Source organism: Antechinus flavipes, chromosome 1 (genome assembly GCF_016432865.1).
Source record: "Antechinus flavipes isolate AdamAnt ecotype Samford, QLD, Australia chromosome 1, AdamAnt_v2, whole genome shotgun sequence".
Classification (NCBI taxonomy): domain Eukaryota; kingdom Metazoa; phylum Chordata; class Mammalia; order Dasyuromorphia; family Dasyuridae; genus Antechinus; species Antechinus flavipes.
In genome coordinates, this window is record NC_067398.1 from 99396618 (window position 1) to 99414530 (window position 17913).

The 17913-nt window shown below is 33.6% G+C and overlaps 1 protein-coding gene across 7 annotated transcripts in view; it reads left to right on the forward strand.

The window, feature by feature from the left end:
- The window catches only part of NFIB (nuclear factor I B), a 269506-nt gene that overhangs the window by 187950 nt on the left and 63643 nt on the right, over nt 1-17913 (forward strand). For all 7 annotated transcript variants that reach the window (XM_051987198.1, XM_051987229.1, XM_051987206.1 and 4 more), the window contains exons 5-6: nt 2718-2838; nt 12626-12744. In XM_051987198.1, coding sequence (XP_051843158.1) covers nt 2718-2838; nt 12626-12744 — 240 coding nt within the window. The remainder of the gene's footprint in view (nt 1-2717; nt 2839-12625; nt 12745-17913) is intronic.

A 17913-nucleotide genomic window follows, 5' to 3' on the forward strand; every position in this document is an offset into this window, starting at 1 on the left:
AAATTGGTGAGAATGTATTGAGATGATTGTATATAAAGTACTGTGTGACACCAACCATTGTTATCAAGACAGCTATGTAGTGAACAAGATAGAAAGTTGGATCTGTATTCCAGAAAACTTGAATTCAAATCCAATCTCAAATATGTAGGAGTGAATATGATTTTGGCTAGGTAGTCAACCTCATTTCCTTTTCTGTATAATGGAGACAATAATAACACCTACCACCTCGGATTGTTGTAAACATTAAATGAATTAATACTTATTAAAGTTCGTTGCAAATTTTAAAAATAAATAGCTAATATATAAATACTAGCTATTGTCATTATCATTATTATAAAGAATTTAGTCAGCACAATCAGACAGAGAAAAATGATTTAAGTTATAAGATTTTTTTTTTCATCTTGAATTAGTTCATGAGAGTTATAAATTGAAGATTTGTAGATTGTATAATGAATTACCACTTAAAATGGAAAGGCTATATATCAGTGTTTTAAGTAGTTTCAAGTAGCTTTCCATTAGAAAGCAAATTTAATTTCACTCAATACCCACCTTCCCCACTCTCCCTCTTTCTCTGTCTCTCTGTCTCTGTCTGTCTCTCTTTGTCTCTCTCTGTGTCTATCTCTCTCTGTGTCTGTCTCTGTCTCTGTCTCTGTCTCTGTCTCTCTCTCTCTCTCTCACACACACACACACACACACACACACAAACACACACACACACACACACACACACACAGAGCTTCCAAGTGTTATATAATAATGTTCTAACAGTAAGCTTAAAAGCATGTGGTTATGGTGGGATTTCTTACCTTGCATGTGCTTAACCTCCAATGTACCTCAAGCCACAACAAACATAATTGTACAGAATTAGCTGTCAAAAACATTCATACTTTTAGATGCCAAATTACATAGCATACAATTATACTTGAAGTATAAAAGGAGGTTAAAACATACTATATAGAAAACAATAGGTATATTGATGTTTAAAATAAGGCAGATGCCCCCAGTAGGGCTGTCTTTATTCATGCTTTGGGGGGGGGGGTTGTTTAATTTTGTTATGGACAAAGAGTTTGGTCATCATAATGACATGATTTTTCATTGATGAGGACCTCTGATAGACTTGTGACCGTTTCATATTATTTCTCTAAAAGGAAACATTAAAAAAGTTTTACTTGGTAGAGCTATCCATCTGCCTGAATGGTAATTGCTAATATAATATGATTCAGAATGTTTATAAAAAGTCTCAGAAATAGAAGTTACAAAATCTCTAACTCCTTTGACATCATATAATGTAAAAACATAATATTATCATGCTTTCTTAAAAAATTAATTTGGGAGTATTTGGAAAGAGAAATAAAGTGATTACAGAATAAATCCTATAGATGTTCCCATTGATATGCTATAGTCTATAGTATGATTCTCCCATGCAGAGCTTCTCTGGGTTAGCAGAAATGCAAACATTTTTAAAAAACCTTTCCATTCATTTAATCTAGGCAAGCCTCTTCAATCTTCCTGGAGTATCCATGCTCATTCCCATCTATGTGCCTTTATTCATGCTACATCAGTTATTCAGAAATTCTTCCCCCCTTCCCTACCAATCCAAGTTTTAACCTATCTTTAGGACCCACTCAAGGTCTTCCTGATCCAAGAAGCTTTCTTCTATCATTTTAGATGACAGTGATTTTTCCTGGGTTCTTAACTCTAAAAGTACTTCTCGTCTCTACTGATTATTTTGTTGCCTAATCATTTGGTATCTGGCATTGTAATTTAAGCATTTCACACCCATATGCCTTGTCCTCCCAACTAGTCTTTCAATTTATTAAAGGCAGAGACCAATTGTGTCTTAATTTTTTTTTTTTTTTTTTGCATCCTCACTGCAGGTTCCCTTAGTGCTGTCCCCACAATAGGCACAATAAATAACTTGTTGAATGAATGAACTTAAGGCAAACAGGGTAATTTATGTCTTTTCAATTGTTTTTTTTTTTTTTTTTTACCAAGTCCTCAGAACTGTTCCTGCTATGTTGACAACTATGGTAGCCTGAAGGAGGAAATTATGAGGAGGGAAAAAAAATCCCATATGTAATCCAGAAAATTTGGGGCTGGGGGAAGGGGAAGGAAAGAAATCGTGTAAGAGAATAAAACATGAGGGCTTTTTTGGGTATATTGCAGATGTGGTATGCTTTAATAAAAGTAAACATCTGGATTTATAAAACATACTTTAGGGAGTAAATTCACACTACCAAAGGAGTCTTTGAATTATGAAAGGATGCATTGCGATGTTTTCATTTAAAGTAAAGCAAGCTTCTCACTAGTACTTGAAGTATTTTTTTTAAAAGGACATTATTACTTACTACCTCATCTAGGACATTTAAAATAAATTGATTTACAAATATGTGTTGTAATAACTTTTTGGAAAATAAGAAACACAATGATTGATCCAAAAATGGAATAAGAAAACATTTCAAAGATGTTTGATTCTCTGTCTTTGCTTTGCATTTAGAAGCACATATAAATGTGGCCAAATCATGTGGGGTGTGTGTGTGTGTGTGTGTGTGTGTGTGTGTTTTAAGTCTTAATTATATATTACTTTCTTACTAGTGTGGAATAAATGTGGGTAAATATTAGTATATATTGGTAAATACTATTTGCAAGATTTCTCCATACCCTAGTAAATTTGAATTTAAATGTTAATTTTATATGTCATTTCTTTCACACTTCAGCACCTATAACCCAGGGAACTGGGGTAAATTTCCCGATTGGAGAGATCCCGAGCCAGCCATACTACCATGATATGAACTCTGGTGTAAATCTACAAAGGTCACTGTCTTCTCCACCAAGCAGGTAAAATTCTTTCACGTATCTGCAGCATTTTAGCACTTTGATGGGAAAGGGAGAAAAGCAAATATCTACATAATTCTCAATGATTTTTACAAGATTCTGGGACTTTCTTAAATTCATTTTTAAATGAGTATCAATGAGTATAATTGTTCAGTAAGATTAAATTTAAAAATATCTGTGGTATCTATCTATCTATCTATCTATCTATCTATCTATCTATCTATCTGTCTATCTATCTACCTATCATCTATCTATTGGCAAGAAAGTTGCCCAGGGTGACTTACCTAAGGTCACATAACTAGTCAAGTATCTGAGACTGGATTTGCACTCAGGTCCTTCTGGCTCTAGGGATGGTGCTCTATCCTCTGTGTACCTAGTTTCCCCTAAATTTTTCTTTTTAATAATTAATTGAATAATGAGAGAAAGCTCAACATTCCCAATAACATTAGAAAGTGCAAGATTTGGAAATGATTGGGTATATGAGCTGACAAAGAATGAGGAACTGACAATAATGCAGAGCTTACATTATTCTAAGAAGGAAGAATAATTTCTTTCTCAGAGAAATAGGGAAATGTCTAATTTAAGTCTCTAAGGACATGGAAGTGGAACTAGGATTTTTCTTTTTTTCAGCTCCAACTATTCCCCTCCACTTATCCACTGATTTGTTTTTCTTAGTTCCTCTGAGAGTCACCCCTTCATTTTTCTTTCCTTAATATTTTTGCTTCTGAGTTTGTCCTGATATACTAGAACTTCTAAACTCTCTCTTCTTCTCCTTTTTTTCCATCTCCTTTTCTCATTGTGGGCAAAATAGAGCAGCTCTGTCTCTTCCATAGTTTTAATAAAGCCTCTGTTAAAACAACATTATCCTTTGGGGGTTGCCACAGCACATCATTGGCTTATATTGAGCATTGTGTTGTTGTTGTTAGGTCATTCAGTCGTGTCTAACTATGCAATTTACTAAAAACCTCAAATTGTTTAAAGATGAATTGCTGTCTAGCATCTTGTATTCATCTTGTATGTGTGAAACTGATTTGTTTTTTAGTTTAAATATAATATTTTAACTTTTATTCACATTACATTAAATCTTACTGAATTTGGTCCAGGGTTCTAAGTTGTTGAGATCTTTTTGGGACCTGACTCAATTTGTCATCATAATTTCATATGCATGCTAAATCCAAGATTTTAGGCAAAATCTTTAAACCATAAAGGGCTAACGATGTATCTCTGGAGCATCACAATGGACATTTTCTTGTGATTTGACAATGACCAACATAGATGATTATACTTTGGGTCTATATGATAAGATTTGAGGCTTACTTTCCTGATAAACCTACCAGCTATTAGGAATAACTATTATAGCTGATTTTGGATACCCTCTTTTGTTGTGGGATTAGGGAGATGAATTGCGACTAGGGGTCAGGTGGGAATTGCTCTGCAGTTAATAGCTTTTATTGAGCTGGGTCTTTGCTTTGTGGTTTTATTAACTCATTTCATATCTTACAAATTCTCACATCTCCCCATATTCAAATAACAATACAAAAATGAATTCTAAACAGAAATGGGTTTTGTGTTATCAGTATGATTATTTTGACTGGTATTTCATCTTCTTCTAGAAAATTGAGAGTTAATTATATTTGAATTAGTTAAATACTTGTGTATTTGCTTGTGTTTGCACTAAAGGTATAATATGCCATGTTATTATAAAATAACTAATGTTCATTTATGTAGATTGTATAGATCAGCATGATAACTAAACTAACCTGCTGAGGTCAGGGAAAATGCTTTTAATTTTATTTTTATTTATTTTTTTTTTTATTTTTAATTTTTTATTTAATAATTACATTATATTGACACTCATTTCTGTTCCGATTTTTTTTTCCCCTCCCTCCCTCCACCCCCTCCCCTAGATGGCAAGCAGTCCTTTATATGTTGGATATGTTGCAGTATATATCTAGGATATAATATATGTTTGCAGAACCGAACAGTTCTCTTGTTGCGTAGGGAGAATTGGATTCAGAAGGTATAAATAATCCGGGAAGAAAAACAAAAATGCAGATAGTTCACATTCGTTTCCCAGTGTTCTTTCTTTGGGTGTAGCTGCTTTTGTCCGTCATTTATCAATTGAAACTCAGGTCTCTTTGTCAAAGAAATCCACTTCCATCAAAATATGTCCTCATACAATATCGTTGTCGAAGTATATAATGATCTCCTGGTTCTGCTCATTTCACTTAGCATCAGTTCATGTAGGTCTCTCCAAGCCTCTCTGTATTCATCCTGCTGGTCATTTCTTACAGAACAATAATATTCCATAACATTCATATACCACAATTTACCCAGCCATTCTCCAATTGATGGGCATCCATTCATTTTCCAGTTTCTAGCCACTACAAACAGGGCTGCTACAAACATTTTGGCACATACAGGTCCCTTTCCCTTCTTTAGTATTTCTTTGGGATATAAGCCCAATAGAAACACTGCTGGATCAAAGGATATGCACATTTTGATAATTTTTTGGGCATAATTCCAGATTGCTCTCCAGAATGGTTGGATTCGTTCACAACTCCACCAACAATGCATTAGTGTCCCAGTTTTCCCACATCCCCTCCAACATTCATCATTATTTTTTCCTGTCATCTTAGCCAATCTGACAGGTGTGTAGTGGTATCTCAGAGTTGTCTTAATTTGCATTTCTCTGATCAATAATGATTTGGAACACTCTTTCATATGAGTGGTAATAGTTTCAATCTCATCCTCTGAAAATTGTCTGTTCATATCCTTTGACCATTTATCAATTGGAGAATGGCTTGATTTCTTATAAATTTGAGTCAGTTCTCTATATATTTTGGAAATGAGGCCTTTATCAGAACCTTTAACTGTGAAAATGTTTTCCCAGTTTGTTGCTTCCCTTCTAATCTTGTTTGCATTAGTTTTATTTGTACAAAGGCTTTTTAATTTGATGTAATCGAAATTTTCTATTCTGTGATCAGTAATGGTCTCTAGTTCATCTTTGGTCACAAATTTCTTTCTCCTCCACAAGTCTGAGAGATAAACTATTCTATGTTCCTCTAATTTATTTATAATCTCGTTCTTTATGCCTAGGTCATAGACCCATTTTGATCTTATCTTGGTATATGGTGTTAAGTGTGGGTCCATGCCTAATTTCTGCCATACTAATTTCCAATTATCCCAGCAGTTTTTATCAAATAATGAATTCTTTTCCCAGAAGTTAGGGGCTTTGGGTTTGTCAAACACTAGATTGCTATAATTGACTATTCTGTCTTGTGAGCCTAGCCTTTTCCACTGATCCACTAATCTATTTCTTAGCCAATACCAAATGGTTTTGGTGACTGCTGCTTTATAATATAATTTTAGATCAGGTACAGCTAGGCCACCTTCATTTGATTTTTTTTTCATTAATTCCTTGAGATTCTCGACTTTTTATTGTTCCATATGAATTTTGTTGTTATTTTTTCTAGATCAATAAAATATTTTCTTGGAAGTCTGATTGGTATAGCACTAAATAAATAGATTAGTTTAGGGAGTATTGTCATCTTTATTATGTTCGCTCGGCCAATCCAAGAGCACTTAATATTTTTCCAATTATTTAAGTCTGACTTTATTTGTGTGGAGACTTTTTTATAATTTTGCTCATATAATTCCTGACTTTCCTTTGGTAGATAGATTCCCAAATATTTTATGGTATCAACAGTTATTCTGAATGGAATTTCTCTTTGTATCTCTTGCTGTTGGGTTTTGTTGGTGATGTATAAAAATGCTGAGGATTTATGGGGATTTATTTTGTAGCCAGCTACTTTGCTAAAATTATGAATTATTTCCAATAGCTTTTTGGTAGAATCTCTGGGGTTCTCTAGGTATACCATCATATCATCTGCAAAGAGTGATAGTTTGGTTTCCTCATTGCCTACTCTAATTCCTTTTATATCTTTCTCGACTCTTATTGCCGAGGCTAGTGTTTCTAATACGATATTAAATAATAATGGTGATAGTGGGCAACCTTGCTTCACTCCAGATCTTACTGGGAAAGGTTCCAGTTTTTCCCCATTGCATATGATGCTTACTGATGGTTTTAAATATATGCTCCTGACTATTTTAAGGAAAAGTCCATTTATTCCTATGCTCTCAAGTGTTTTTATTAGGAATGGATGTTGGATTTTATCAAATGCTTTTTCTGCATCTATTGAGATGATCATGTGGTTTTTGTTTGTTTGGTTATTGATATAGTCAATTATGCTAATAGTTTTCCTAATATTGAACCAGCCCTGCATTCCTGGTATAAATCCTACTTGGTCATAGTGTATTATCCTGGTGATAATTTTCTGTAATCTTTTTGCTAATATTTTATTTAAGATTTTAGCATCAATATTCATTAGGGAGATTGGTCTATAATTTTCTTTCTCTGTTTTCAGCCTACCTGGTTTAGGTATCAGTACCATATCTGTGTCATAAAAGGAGTTTGGTAGGACTCCTTCAATCCCTATTTTTTCAAATAGTTTATATAACATTGGAGTTAATTGTTCTTTAAATGTTTGGTAGAATTCACATGTAAATCCATCTGGTCCTGGGGATTTTTTCTTAGGGAGTTGATTGATAGTTTGTTCTATTTCTTTTTCTGAGATGGGACTGTTTAGGATATTTACTTCTTCCTCTGTTAGTTTGGGCAAGCTGTATTTTTGGAGGTATTTTTCTATTTCATTTAAGTTGTCGAATTTATTGGCATAAAGTTGGGCAAAGTAACTCCTAATTATTGCTCTAATTTCCTCTTCGTTAGTGGTGAGTTCTCCCTTTTCATTTTTAAGACTAACAATTTGATTTTCCTCTTTCCTTTTTTTAATCAGATTTACTAAGGGTTTGTCTATTTTGTTGGTTTTTTCATAGAACCAACTCTTAGTTTTATTAATCAATTCAATAGTTTTTTTTACTTTCAATTTTATTGATCTCACCTTTTACTTTTAGAATTTCAAGTTTAGTGTTTGACTGGGGTTTTTAATTTGTTCCTTTTCTAGCATTTTTAATTGCAAACCCAATTCATTGACCTTCTCTTTCTCTATTTTATACAAATAGGCCTCTAGAGATATGAAATTTCCCCTTATTACCGCTTTGGCTGCATCCCATACATTTTGGTATGATGTCTCATTATTATCGTTTTCTTGGGTGAAGTTATTAATTATGTCTATGATTTGCTGTTTTACCCAATCATTCTTTAGTATGAGATTATTTAGTTTCCAATTATTTTTTGGTCTACTTCCCCCTGCTTTTTTGTTGAATGTAATTTTCATTGCATCGTGGTCTGAAAAGGATGCATTTACTATTTCTGCCTTACTACATTTGAGTTTGAGGTTTTTATGTCCTAATATATGGTCAATTTTTGTATAGGTTCCATGAACTGCTGAAAAGAAAGTGTATTCCTTTCTGTCTCCATTACATTTTCTCCAGAGATCTATCATATCTAGCTTTTCTAGTATTCTGTTTACCTCTTTGACTTCTTTCTTATTTATTTTCTGGTTTGATTTATCTAATTCTGAGAGTGCAAGGTTAAGATCTCCCACTATTATAGTTTTACTGTCTATTTCTTCTTGCAGCTCTCTTAGTTTCTCTTTTAAGAATTTAGATGCTACCCCACTTGGTGCATATATGTTTAATATAGATAGTGCTTCATTATCCATGCTACCCTTTAGCAAGATATAGTGTCCTTCCTTATCTCTTTTAATTAGGTCAATTTTTGCTTTAGCTTGATCTGAGATCAGGATGGCTACCCCTGCTTTTTTGACTTCACCTGAAGCATAGTAGATTTTGCTCCAACCTTTTACCTTTAACCTGCATGTATCTCCCCGCTTCAGGTGTGTTTCCTGTAAACAACATATTGTAGGATTCTGGCTTTTAATCCATTCTGCTAACCGCTTCCTCTTTATGGGGGAGTTTACCCCGTTCACATTTATGGTTAGAATGACCAATTCTGTATTACTTGCCATCTTGTTAACCCCGGTTTATGCTTTCCTCCCTTCTTTCCCCTTTCCCCCCCTTCCAAGTATTAAGCTTGTGAGCACCCCTTGCTTTTCACAGCCCTCCCTTTTTAGTGTCCCTCCCCCCGCCTTAAAGTTCCTCCCCCTATCTTACCCCTTTCCCTCCCAGTTCCCGTATTCCCTTCCGCTTAGCTTATTCCTTCCCTTTCCACTTTTCCCTTCTCACTTTTCAATGAGATGGGAGAAGTTTCACCATAGATTGAATATGTCTTAAGATTTTTCACTTAAAGCCAATTCTGAAGGCAGTAAGATACCCACTATATTCATCCCCCTCCATTCTTTCTCTCAGATATAATAGGTTTCCTATGCCTCTTCATGAGATGTACTACCCCCACTTTACCCTTTTTCTGGTACAATGTCCTTTCCACATCAATTTCTAGAACAAGGTATACATGTATTCTTTATACATCTATATAGTCAAAATATAGTTCCCAAGATTAATCTTTACCTTTTTAGATTTCTCTTGAGTTCTATATTTGTAGATCAAACTTTTTGTTAAGTTCTGGTTTTTTCATCAGAAATAGATGAAATTCGCTTACTTCGTTGAATGTCCATCTTCTTCCCTGGAAAAAGATGCTCATTCTCGCTGGGTAAGTTATTTTTGGTTGCATACCAAGTTCCTTAGCCTTTCGGAATATCATATTCCAGGCCCTTCGATCTTTTAATGTGGATGCTGCCAGATCCTGGGTGATCCTTATTGTGGCTCCTTGATACTTGAATTGGGTTTTTCTAGCCGCTTGCAATATTTTTTCTTTCATCTGAGGGTTCTGGCATTTGGCCACTATATTCCTTGGTGTTTTGATTTTAGGATCCCTTTCAGTGGGTGATCGATGAATCCTTTCAATGTTTATTTTTTCCTCTGTTCCTATGACTTCTGGGCAGTTCTCTTTGATAATTTCCTGGAAGACAGTGTCCAGGCTCTTTTTTTCATCATGCTTTTCTGGGAGTCCAATGATTCTCAGATTGTCTCTCCTGGATCTGTTTTCCAGGTCTGTTGTCTTCCCCAGAAGGTATTTCACATTTTTCTCCATTGTTTGATTTTTTTGGATTTGCTTGACTGATTCTTCTTGTCTCCTCGAGTCATTCAATTCCACTTGTTCAATTCTGATTTTCAGTGAAGTATTCTCTTCACTCACTTTTTTAAAATCTTTCTCTAATTGTCCAATTGAGTTCTTTTGTTCTGTGGAATTTTTTTCCATTTCGCCAATTTTGTTTTTTAGAGAGCTGTTTTCTGTTTCCAGTTCACTAATCCTATTTTTCAAGGATTTTACTTCTTTATCCACTCTCTCTTTAACTTTCTCCAGACTCTTTTCCCATTTTTCTTCTAGCTCCCTTGTGAGAGCCTTTTTAATCACTTCTATGAGGTTCATCTGTGCTGAGGAACAGATGATTTCCTCCTTTGGGGAATCACCTGGGGACTGTCTGTTTTTAGTCTCTTCAGGATTTAGAGTCTGCTCTCTATCTGTGTAGAAGCTGTCAAGGGTTAAAGTCCTCTTCAGCTTCTTGCTCATTCTGTCTATTAATCAGAGACAAACTACCAAAGAAAAACAGAAAAAACTGGAGTCTTTCTGTGGGGGGGGGGCTGGGTGTGTTATCGAGCTTCCTCTACAGACTGCAGGGGGCAGCAGTGAGGCACTAGCAGGACTGTGCTGCGCCTGCGCTCTGAGATCCCAAAGCGTGCTGAGTCACTGAGGGGGGGAAGGGGGGGCGGCCAGGTCCTGAGAGACTCCAGCTGTTTGCGGTTGTATTCTTCAGCCCCGGTGTTTTTAGCTTCTCTGCTGGGCTGTTGACTTGCTGCAGGTTCCAAACCTGTAGCGAAGCTCTCCCCGCAGAGACGGCTACGATCACTCCCCACCCCCTCTCAGCTCTGCTCCTGTGCTCTCACTGCCGCTGCCCTCAGCCTGCGCCCGATCTAAAACCGCCCCAGCCCTCCAGTAAAGACAGACCTTTCTTGGCGGATCTCAAGGATGGCTTCTCTTGGTAACTATTTGTGGGTTTTTTTCAGTCAAGCATTGATTCAGAGGCTTGTAATGAAGTGGATAGTGAGAGAAAGCGCGGAGCTTATGCAACTGTGAGCCTCCTCTCCGCCATCTTAACCGGAAGTTCCCAATGCTTTTAATTTTATAACTGAGCAAAAATTACTTCCTTCTGACTTGTCAGATTATATTTTAAAAATCAAATCAACAAGTATTTATTAAACACGATGTGACAGGCATTTTTCTAGGTACTATAGATACAGCAAAAATGAAAAAGCTATCTGTAAGACACTTATTTATGTAGATTTTACTGAGGAGATATCAACTTAGTTCTCTCCTTATGGTCAAAAAGATTCCAATATTCAGCTCTCCAGAAGAGCAGAAGCCTTGTAATCATTCCTAGGCTTTCTCATTGTGAACATTATCCTCTGTTTTTCCCACCTACCCCTGTAGCTTTAAGACATCTTAAGCTCTGACCCAGGAATGACAGAACTGAACTGAATGTAGATTAGATAGTATAAAGTTACATTTTGAATTACACATGGAAGAACTAAACTAATACATTACTTGCTATTTTTATAATTTAACATAAAGTTTAAATTATATTTTCTCCTGGGTAAAATATTATAGCATTTGGGAGGTTACAATTCATACAAAATGCTTTTTTTTTTTTGGCTCAATACAGTGATATTTCAATCGACACCATTCTGACTCTCTCATGTCCATTAATTAGAAGGAATACTAGAACTATATCAAATGAAGGGTGGCTGAATTTTTTCCCCTGGAATATTAGAGAACAAAAATTTAGAGGGTGCAAAAATTAATACATGTTCTCCCTTAGCAGCTATAAGTCATTGTAAGAATTGTTGCCCTTTCCTACTTGGCTGAATTTATTTCAATTACTTGAATTATTTTTATATCATATTTACCAGGTTGATTTAAAGACAAGGGTGCTGCTTGTCTCATGTGCTAAAATTGCTAGTTATAGTTCTGAGAGTGCTGCTGTTAAGGAACAACCACTTGTAATGAAAAACAAACATGTTCATGGCTATAGTTATCTGATTAATAGGGTGTCAAAGAGGAAGACATCAAACATTACGATATTTCATTTTTAAAAACAATATTTTTTCTCTTCTGTTATGAGAATATATAGATTTAGTATGTTCTGGTTGAGAAAAGCCTTTTTCTTAAACAAATTACATCATTTAAATCTAAACCCTTTACTTTTAATTCAGCAGTTCTTCAGCAGACCATAGGCAAGAAGAAAAAGGATTCTATCTAAATAAAAGAAAATAAAAATTTTAACATATAAAACATTAAACATTCATGTTTCCTTCACATTTAAATTTTTTTTTGGAAGTAGAATTGAAAAGGTCAGAAATGTATGCCATAATTTTATACTGTTTCATATCTGTATTTACATATAGATATAATACAGTATGATATGATATAATATAATATACACATTATGTGATTATAAATATATTCAGATAAACATATGTGATTATTTATTATACATACACACATATTATTGTTGTATATAACTATAAATACCTGCTATTATTTATTATTTAAAATGTATGCTGCTATTTCCAAATGCTCCCAACAGATCTCAATCATAAAACAATTTTCCTTTTTGTCCTATTTACAGTCTTTGAAATTTCCTTTTACAAAATTTTCTTCAAGCACTTCATAGTCTCAACAATAAAGTGTCACTGGAGATGATTCTTTTCCAGAAATCTTATAAAAACACCTTATTATTATTTTTAACAGCAAAAGACCCAAAACTATATCCATAGATGAAAATATGGAACCAAGTCCTACAGGAGACTTTTATCCTTCTCCAAATTCCCCAGCTGCTGCAAGTCGGACATGGCACGAAAGGGATCAAGGTGAGTTATTCAGAAGTTATTTTCTATATATATCAAATGATATGGTTACACACGCACATGCATGCAACCACAAACATATATATATATATACACACACATATATATATATACAAACACTTGTGTATACATAGAAATGCACCTATATAATGGGGTTGCTTTATTTCTTGGTCATTTTTCATTCAGTAAAATGTACCATCTTAGTGAATGTGTATAGAATCTTAGAATCTCATCTTCTTTGAAAGAAACTTCAAGTATCATGTCCACACCTAAGAAAGAATTTATCTAATAATATTATTATTTATATAATAACTATTATACTTATCAAACATTTCCTCTAGATTATAAGAAAATATGAATTTTCATGTTTCTGTTCAATATGGTGTATTACAGATGAAACAGTAGAAGGCACAAAGTACTATATAAATATGAAATGCTGTTGTTTGTTTTTTAGAAAAGTACATTATTTCATTATTGATTAAACTTTTTTTCCTATGGGACAAATGAGTTTAAACAGGATCAAATCCATTCACACATTTGCATGTATCTTTGATGATAAAATGCAGAACTTTTAACAATCTGCAAATGCTGGCAAGCTAAAATGTCCTGTTAAAAATAAACTTTGTTTTTGATTTGTCCTTTTTGCTGCATCTGGGCATATCCAGGTATAGAATTCCAAAATAGAAGTGGAGAAAATATTTAGATATTTTCTAACTCTTAAATCAGGTATTATTGATGCTTTAGAAGTTGCATTTTTCATATACTCATACACACATATACATATCTACTTATATATAAATATATATAGACATACACATATATATGTTAAGTTGAGTATATTATTTTATGTGCCAATTTATCAAATTAAACAATGACTAAGTATAAAACTTTGTAATGGAATTTCATATAAAAAGCAATATTTAATTAGGCAATTAATTAATTAATATAAATTAATAGGTTCACTAAATAATAATTAAAAGCAATATTCAAGACAGTTTTCAGGGTTTTATATTTAACTTTTCAAAAATTTGACCATTGTGACATTTGTTGCTAAAACTTTTTTGAAGAATGGAACTGTTGTGGGGGACTCTTTAATAATTTCTGGAAATAACTGAACACCTAAAAAATCCCAATTGGCAAAGCTAAAATCATATGGTACCAGAATACATTTCCTTCTTCAGAATTTCTTTTCTTGCTTTTCAAGTTTTTTCCCCCTCTTTTGATCAGATTTCCTAATTCAATTCTAGTTTACTTTCAAGGTATAACTTGTGAACTTTTTTCTTTTAATTATTTTCTGTTTCTTCTACATTTTAAAAATCATTGCTTCCTCCCATTTGGTATATTATATGTATGTGTATATTCATACTTGTTTAAAACATTAATTTTTTTAAGAATTCCAAAAATTCTTCTTGATTCTTTCCATTTAACATATTAGAATTTTCCAGTTTAATATGTCAAAATGTTTAAATTTAGAATTATATAATATAATAAGAGCCTTTAAGATTACAGAGCATTTCCTCATAACAATTCTGTCAGGTAGGTAGTGCATTTCTTATCTCCATTTTGCTCACGGGAAAAATCAGGCTTGGAGAGAGTTAGTGCCTTGCCCAGTTTTACATAGCTACTAAAGTTTAGAATCAGGAACTGAACTCTTTTATCTCCTCACACTCAGTATTTTTCTAATAAACAATTATGTCACACACACTCGCCTTTCCACTTGGATCTGACCAAACTTATTCTTCTCAATCTGTCCCTCAGGTAAACCTCTTTGCTTTAATGATTTCTACCATTGTTTTATGAAAATTAATGTTTTGTATGGATTTTGAAAATTCAGAAAACATCCCCACTTTCTTTTCATGCAACTATGGAATATAGGAAGATTCGTGTTTTTTTTTTTTTTAATTATAGCTTTTTATTTACAAGATATATGCATTGACAGTTGCAAGACTTTTTTTCCCAACTTTTCCCTTCCTTCCCCCCATCCCCTCCCCAAGATGGCAGGTTGACCAATACATGTTAAATATGTTAAAGCATAAGTTAAATACAATATATGTATACATGCCCATACAGTTATTTTGCTGTACAAAAAGAATTGGACTTTGAAATAGTGTACAATTAGCCTGTGAAGGAAATAAAAAATGCAGGCAGACAAAAATAGAGGGATTGGGAATTCTATGTAGTGGTTCATAGTCATCTCCCAGAGTTCTTTCGCTGGGTGTAGCTGGTTCAATTCATTACTGCTCTATTGGAACTGATTTGGTTCATCTCATTGTTGAGGAGGGCTACGTCCATCAGAATTGATCAGGAAGATTAGTTTTTTAAAACTAGTTAGACTCATTCTTGCTTATTGCCCAATGGAGTGGGCTAAGCAAGATGAAGAGTGTAGAGAGGTTTTTCTGACATAGTTTTGTCTTGCCACCATCTTAGCAAACCATTTGTAGTCTTTCTCCAATCTATGCTGGTTAAAAAAAAACAAAAGTTAAACATTTTTATGACACTCAAGATTAAAGATAGTAGCTGAAGTTGATTGTCAGGATGTCAGTAACTTTATTTCTCCCCACAGAAAATTTCTGGTGGGCATTCACAATTGTGTTATTTTAATGTCTTTAGAAACCAGTTTGATGTTCAAGATTAGATTTTGTTGCAAGGGCAACAGAGTATATAGGAATATAATGGGTCACAGTCAGAGGAAAATTAAATATATGAAAAAAGATTAAGGCAAAGAAAGAGACATTTTGCATGTGGAAACAATAGATAGTATCATTTTTTCAGTGTGGTTTAGGGAAAGGTTGCTATTATTACTTCTATTACTCCAAACTAAAAGAGGAAGATGAAGGAGGAACGGAATAAGCATTTACAGGCATTGTACTAAATGCATGAATGTAAAAATAAATATTACCCATTTGATTTGAAGTGACCTGACCAGAGACCTGACCAATTATATCACTGGACCAACGAATTTGTCTTTCTACTCTACTACACCAGCCTTGGGTATCATAATTATCCACTAGACTATAAATAGCAAGAAAGTTATGGAAAGTGTGGAAGTGGAAATGATGGGTGATAGAGCCTCTAGTGATTCTCCAATGCTATGGTAAACTTGCCTAACAAAAGTTTTCCAATTGTTCAGACTTCTACCCTTTCCCAAATCATATTAGGGAAGAAGTTTACCATCCAAAAGAATTTCCTAAATTTTACTGTGAGATTTTGTTTGTGAATCAATCATAGTGTTTAGGAAACACCCTTTTTAGGGAGTAATTTGTATGGCATTGACCAGGTCATTGATACTTCTTTTCATACATTTCCCTTACTTCCTTTGTAATCTAAAAAAAAGTATCCTGTTTGTGCACTGTGCATTTTCCAATGTCTCCCTTTAAGAGAAATTTACATTAGTTCCCCCTATTTCCTCATTGAGGAACCACTAAATTATTACCTTATGAATGTGAATGATGTGGGAAAAAAATCAGGGAATTGGGGAGGGGAAGCAATAAAAGTTAAAAAAAATAGAGAAAAGACATTCTTAAATGTATGACAAATAACTAAAGCTCATATTTTATTGCTTATGTGCCAGATTTACTCCAAACAAAGCTATATTTTCATTTCCAGAAACATTATACTGAACAAGGAATATAATAGTAGCAATAATAACAGTGCTGCTAATTATGTGTGGGGATGGATGTATTACAAAGAAGTGTAGGTGTTCTTTATTGCAAAAAGTGTCACATTGTAAAAGTTGATTCCTCTACCAGTCTATTTAATAAAGGCAATCTCATATCATATTATAAAACATTTTTGAAAAGTAGAAGGGAAACTGTCATTCTTTCCCTTTTGTTAAATCATTTTATTGTCTTGGTGATTTTCCTTTGTCAAGATGACTGGAATTATCTCAGAAGCCTAAAAAGGCATATCATGTTAAGAGGAAGAGGAAAAAATCCCTTTGCAAGTGTGCTTAAAAAACTCTGACACTTTAATATTGAAGCCCCTAAAGACGTTGTAATATATACAATAAAGCATTGTAGGAAGAAACCTTCATCTATGAAAAATAAAGAAGGTAGAGTACATCTTATCTTTGTAAATTTTACAAAGACAGATGAAATTGCTTCGTTTTATGAGCTTTTTAAAAGGGATAATAAAATGCAATGTTTGCTGTCCACCTTTAAATCTTTAAGTTAATACTTTCTTCTGAGGAGGAAACTTTTGGACTTGCATAAATTAAGCTTCTTGAGGGCAAGGCCTTTTTGTTTGTTTTTGCTTTTTGCTTTTTGCTTTCCTGTACTTAGGCCAATAGTTACATGTGGTGGATATTTAATACATATTTGTCTTATTGACTTCCTGGCACTGAAAAGAGACAAGCAAGAATATCATATTGCATTTTTTTTTTTTGCATCGTACCTATCATAGTTTTAGTAGGTAATCAATAAATATTGGTTGGTTGATTGAATGTTTCTGTTTGCAGTTAAAAGAAACCTTCACTTTAAAAAAAATGTTGGATTCATTGATGACCCTTTTCCTCCCAATCCCAACCCCAACCTGTGACCGACTGTGTTAACAGGAATCCTATTATTCTCCTTCCTTCATCTTTTCCCTATCCTCCAGAAGCAGCTATGTGACATGGTGGATAGTTAGAGTACTGGATTTGGAATCAAGAGGACTCAAATTCATATCCATTCTTGAGAAACTTATTATGTGACCCTAAGCAAGGCACTTAAGTATCAATTCCCTCATCTGTGAAATGTCTATAAATAATATCATCTTTCTCTCACAGTTGTTGTGAGACTTAAATGAATAATGTTTGTTTAAGTACTTAGTAACCTTAAAGTACTATATAAATGCTATCTAGTGTTCTTCTAATTATTTTCTTTGAACAAGAAATCTCCAAATTCATTCATTTGGAATTATTTCAAATGAGGGTATCACAAATGACATAACTTTAATCTAATATGTTTCTTATTTTATGCAAAAATATGCCAATTTATTTATTGGTTCTAGAAGTCCTAATTTGTATAATTATAAGGGGGATGAATATTTTAAAATGGAAATTTAAAAATTGAACATTTCTTTTTTTTAATTAGTTTTTTATAAAGTCAAGATAGAAAAAAAGACTAAGAATTGTTCATTAATAACATATAAGTGGACAATAAAAATAAAAATTTTCACTTAAACTATTAATAT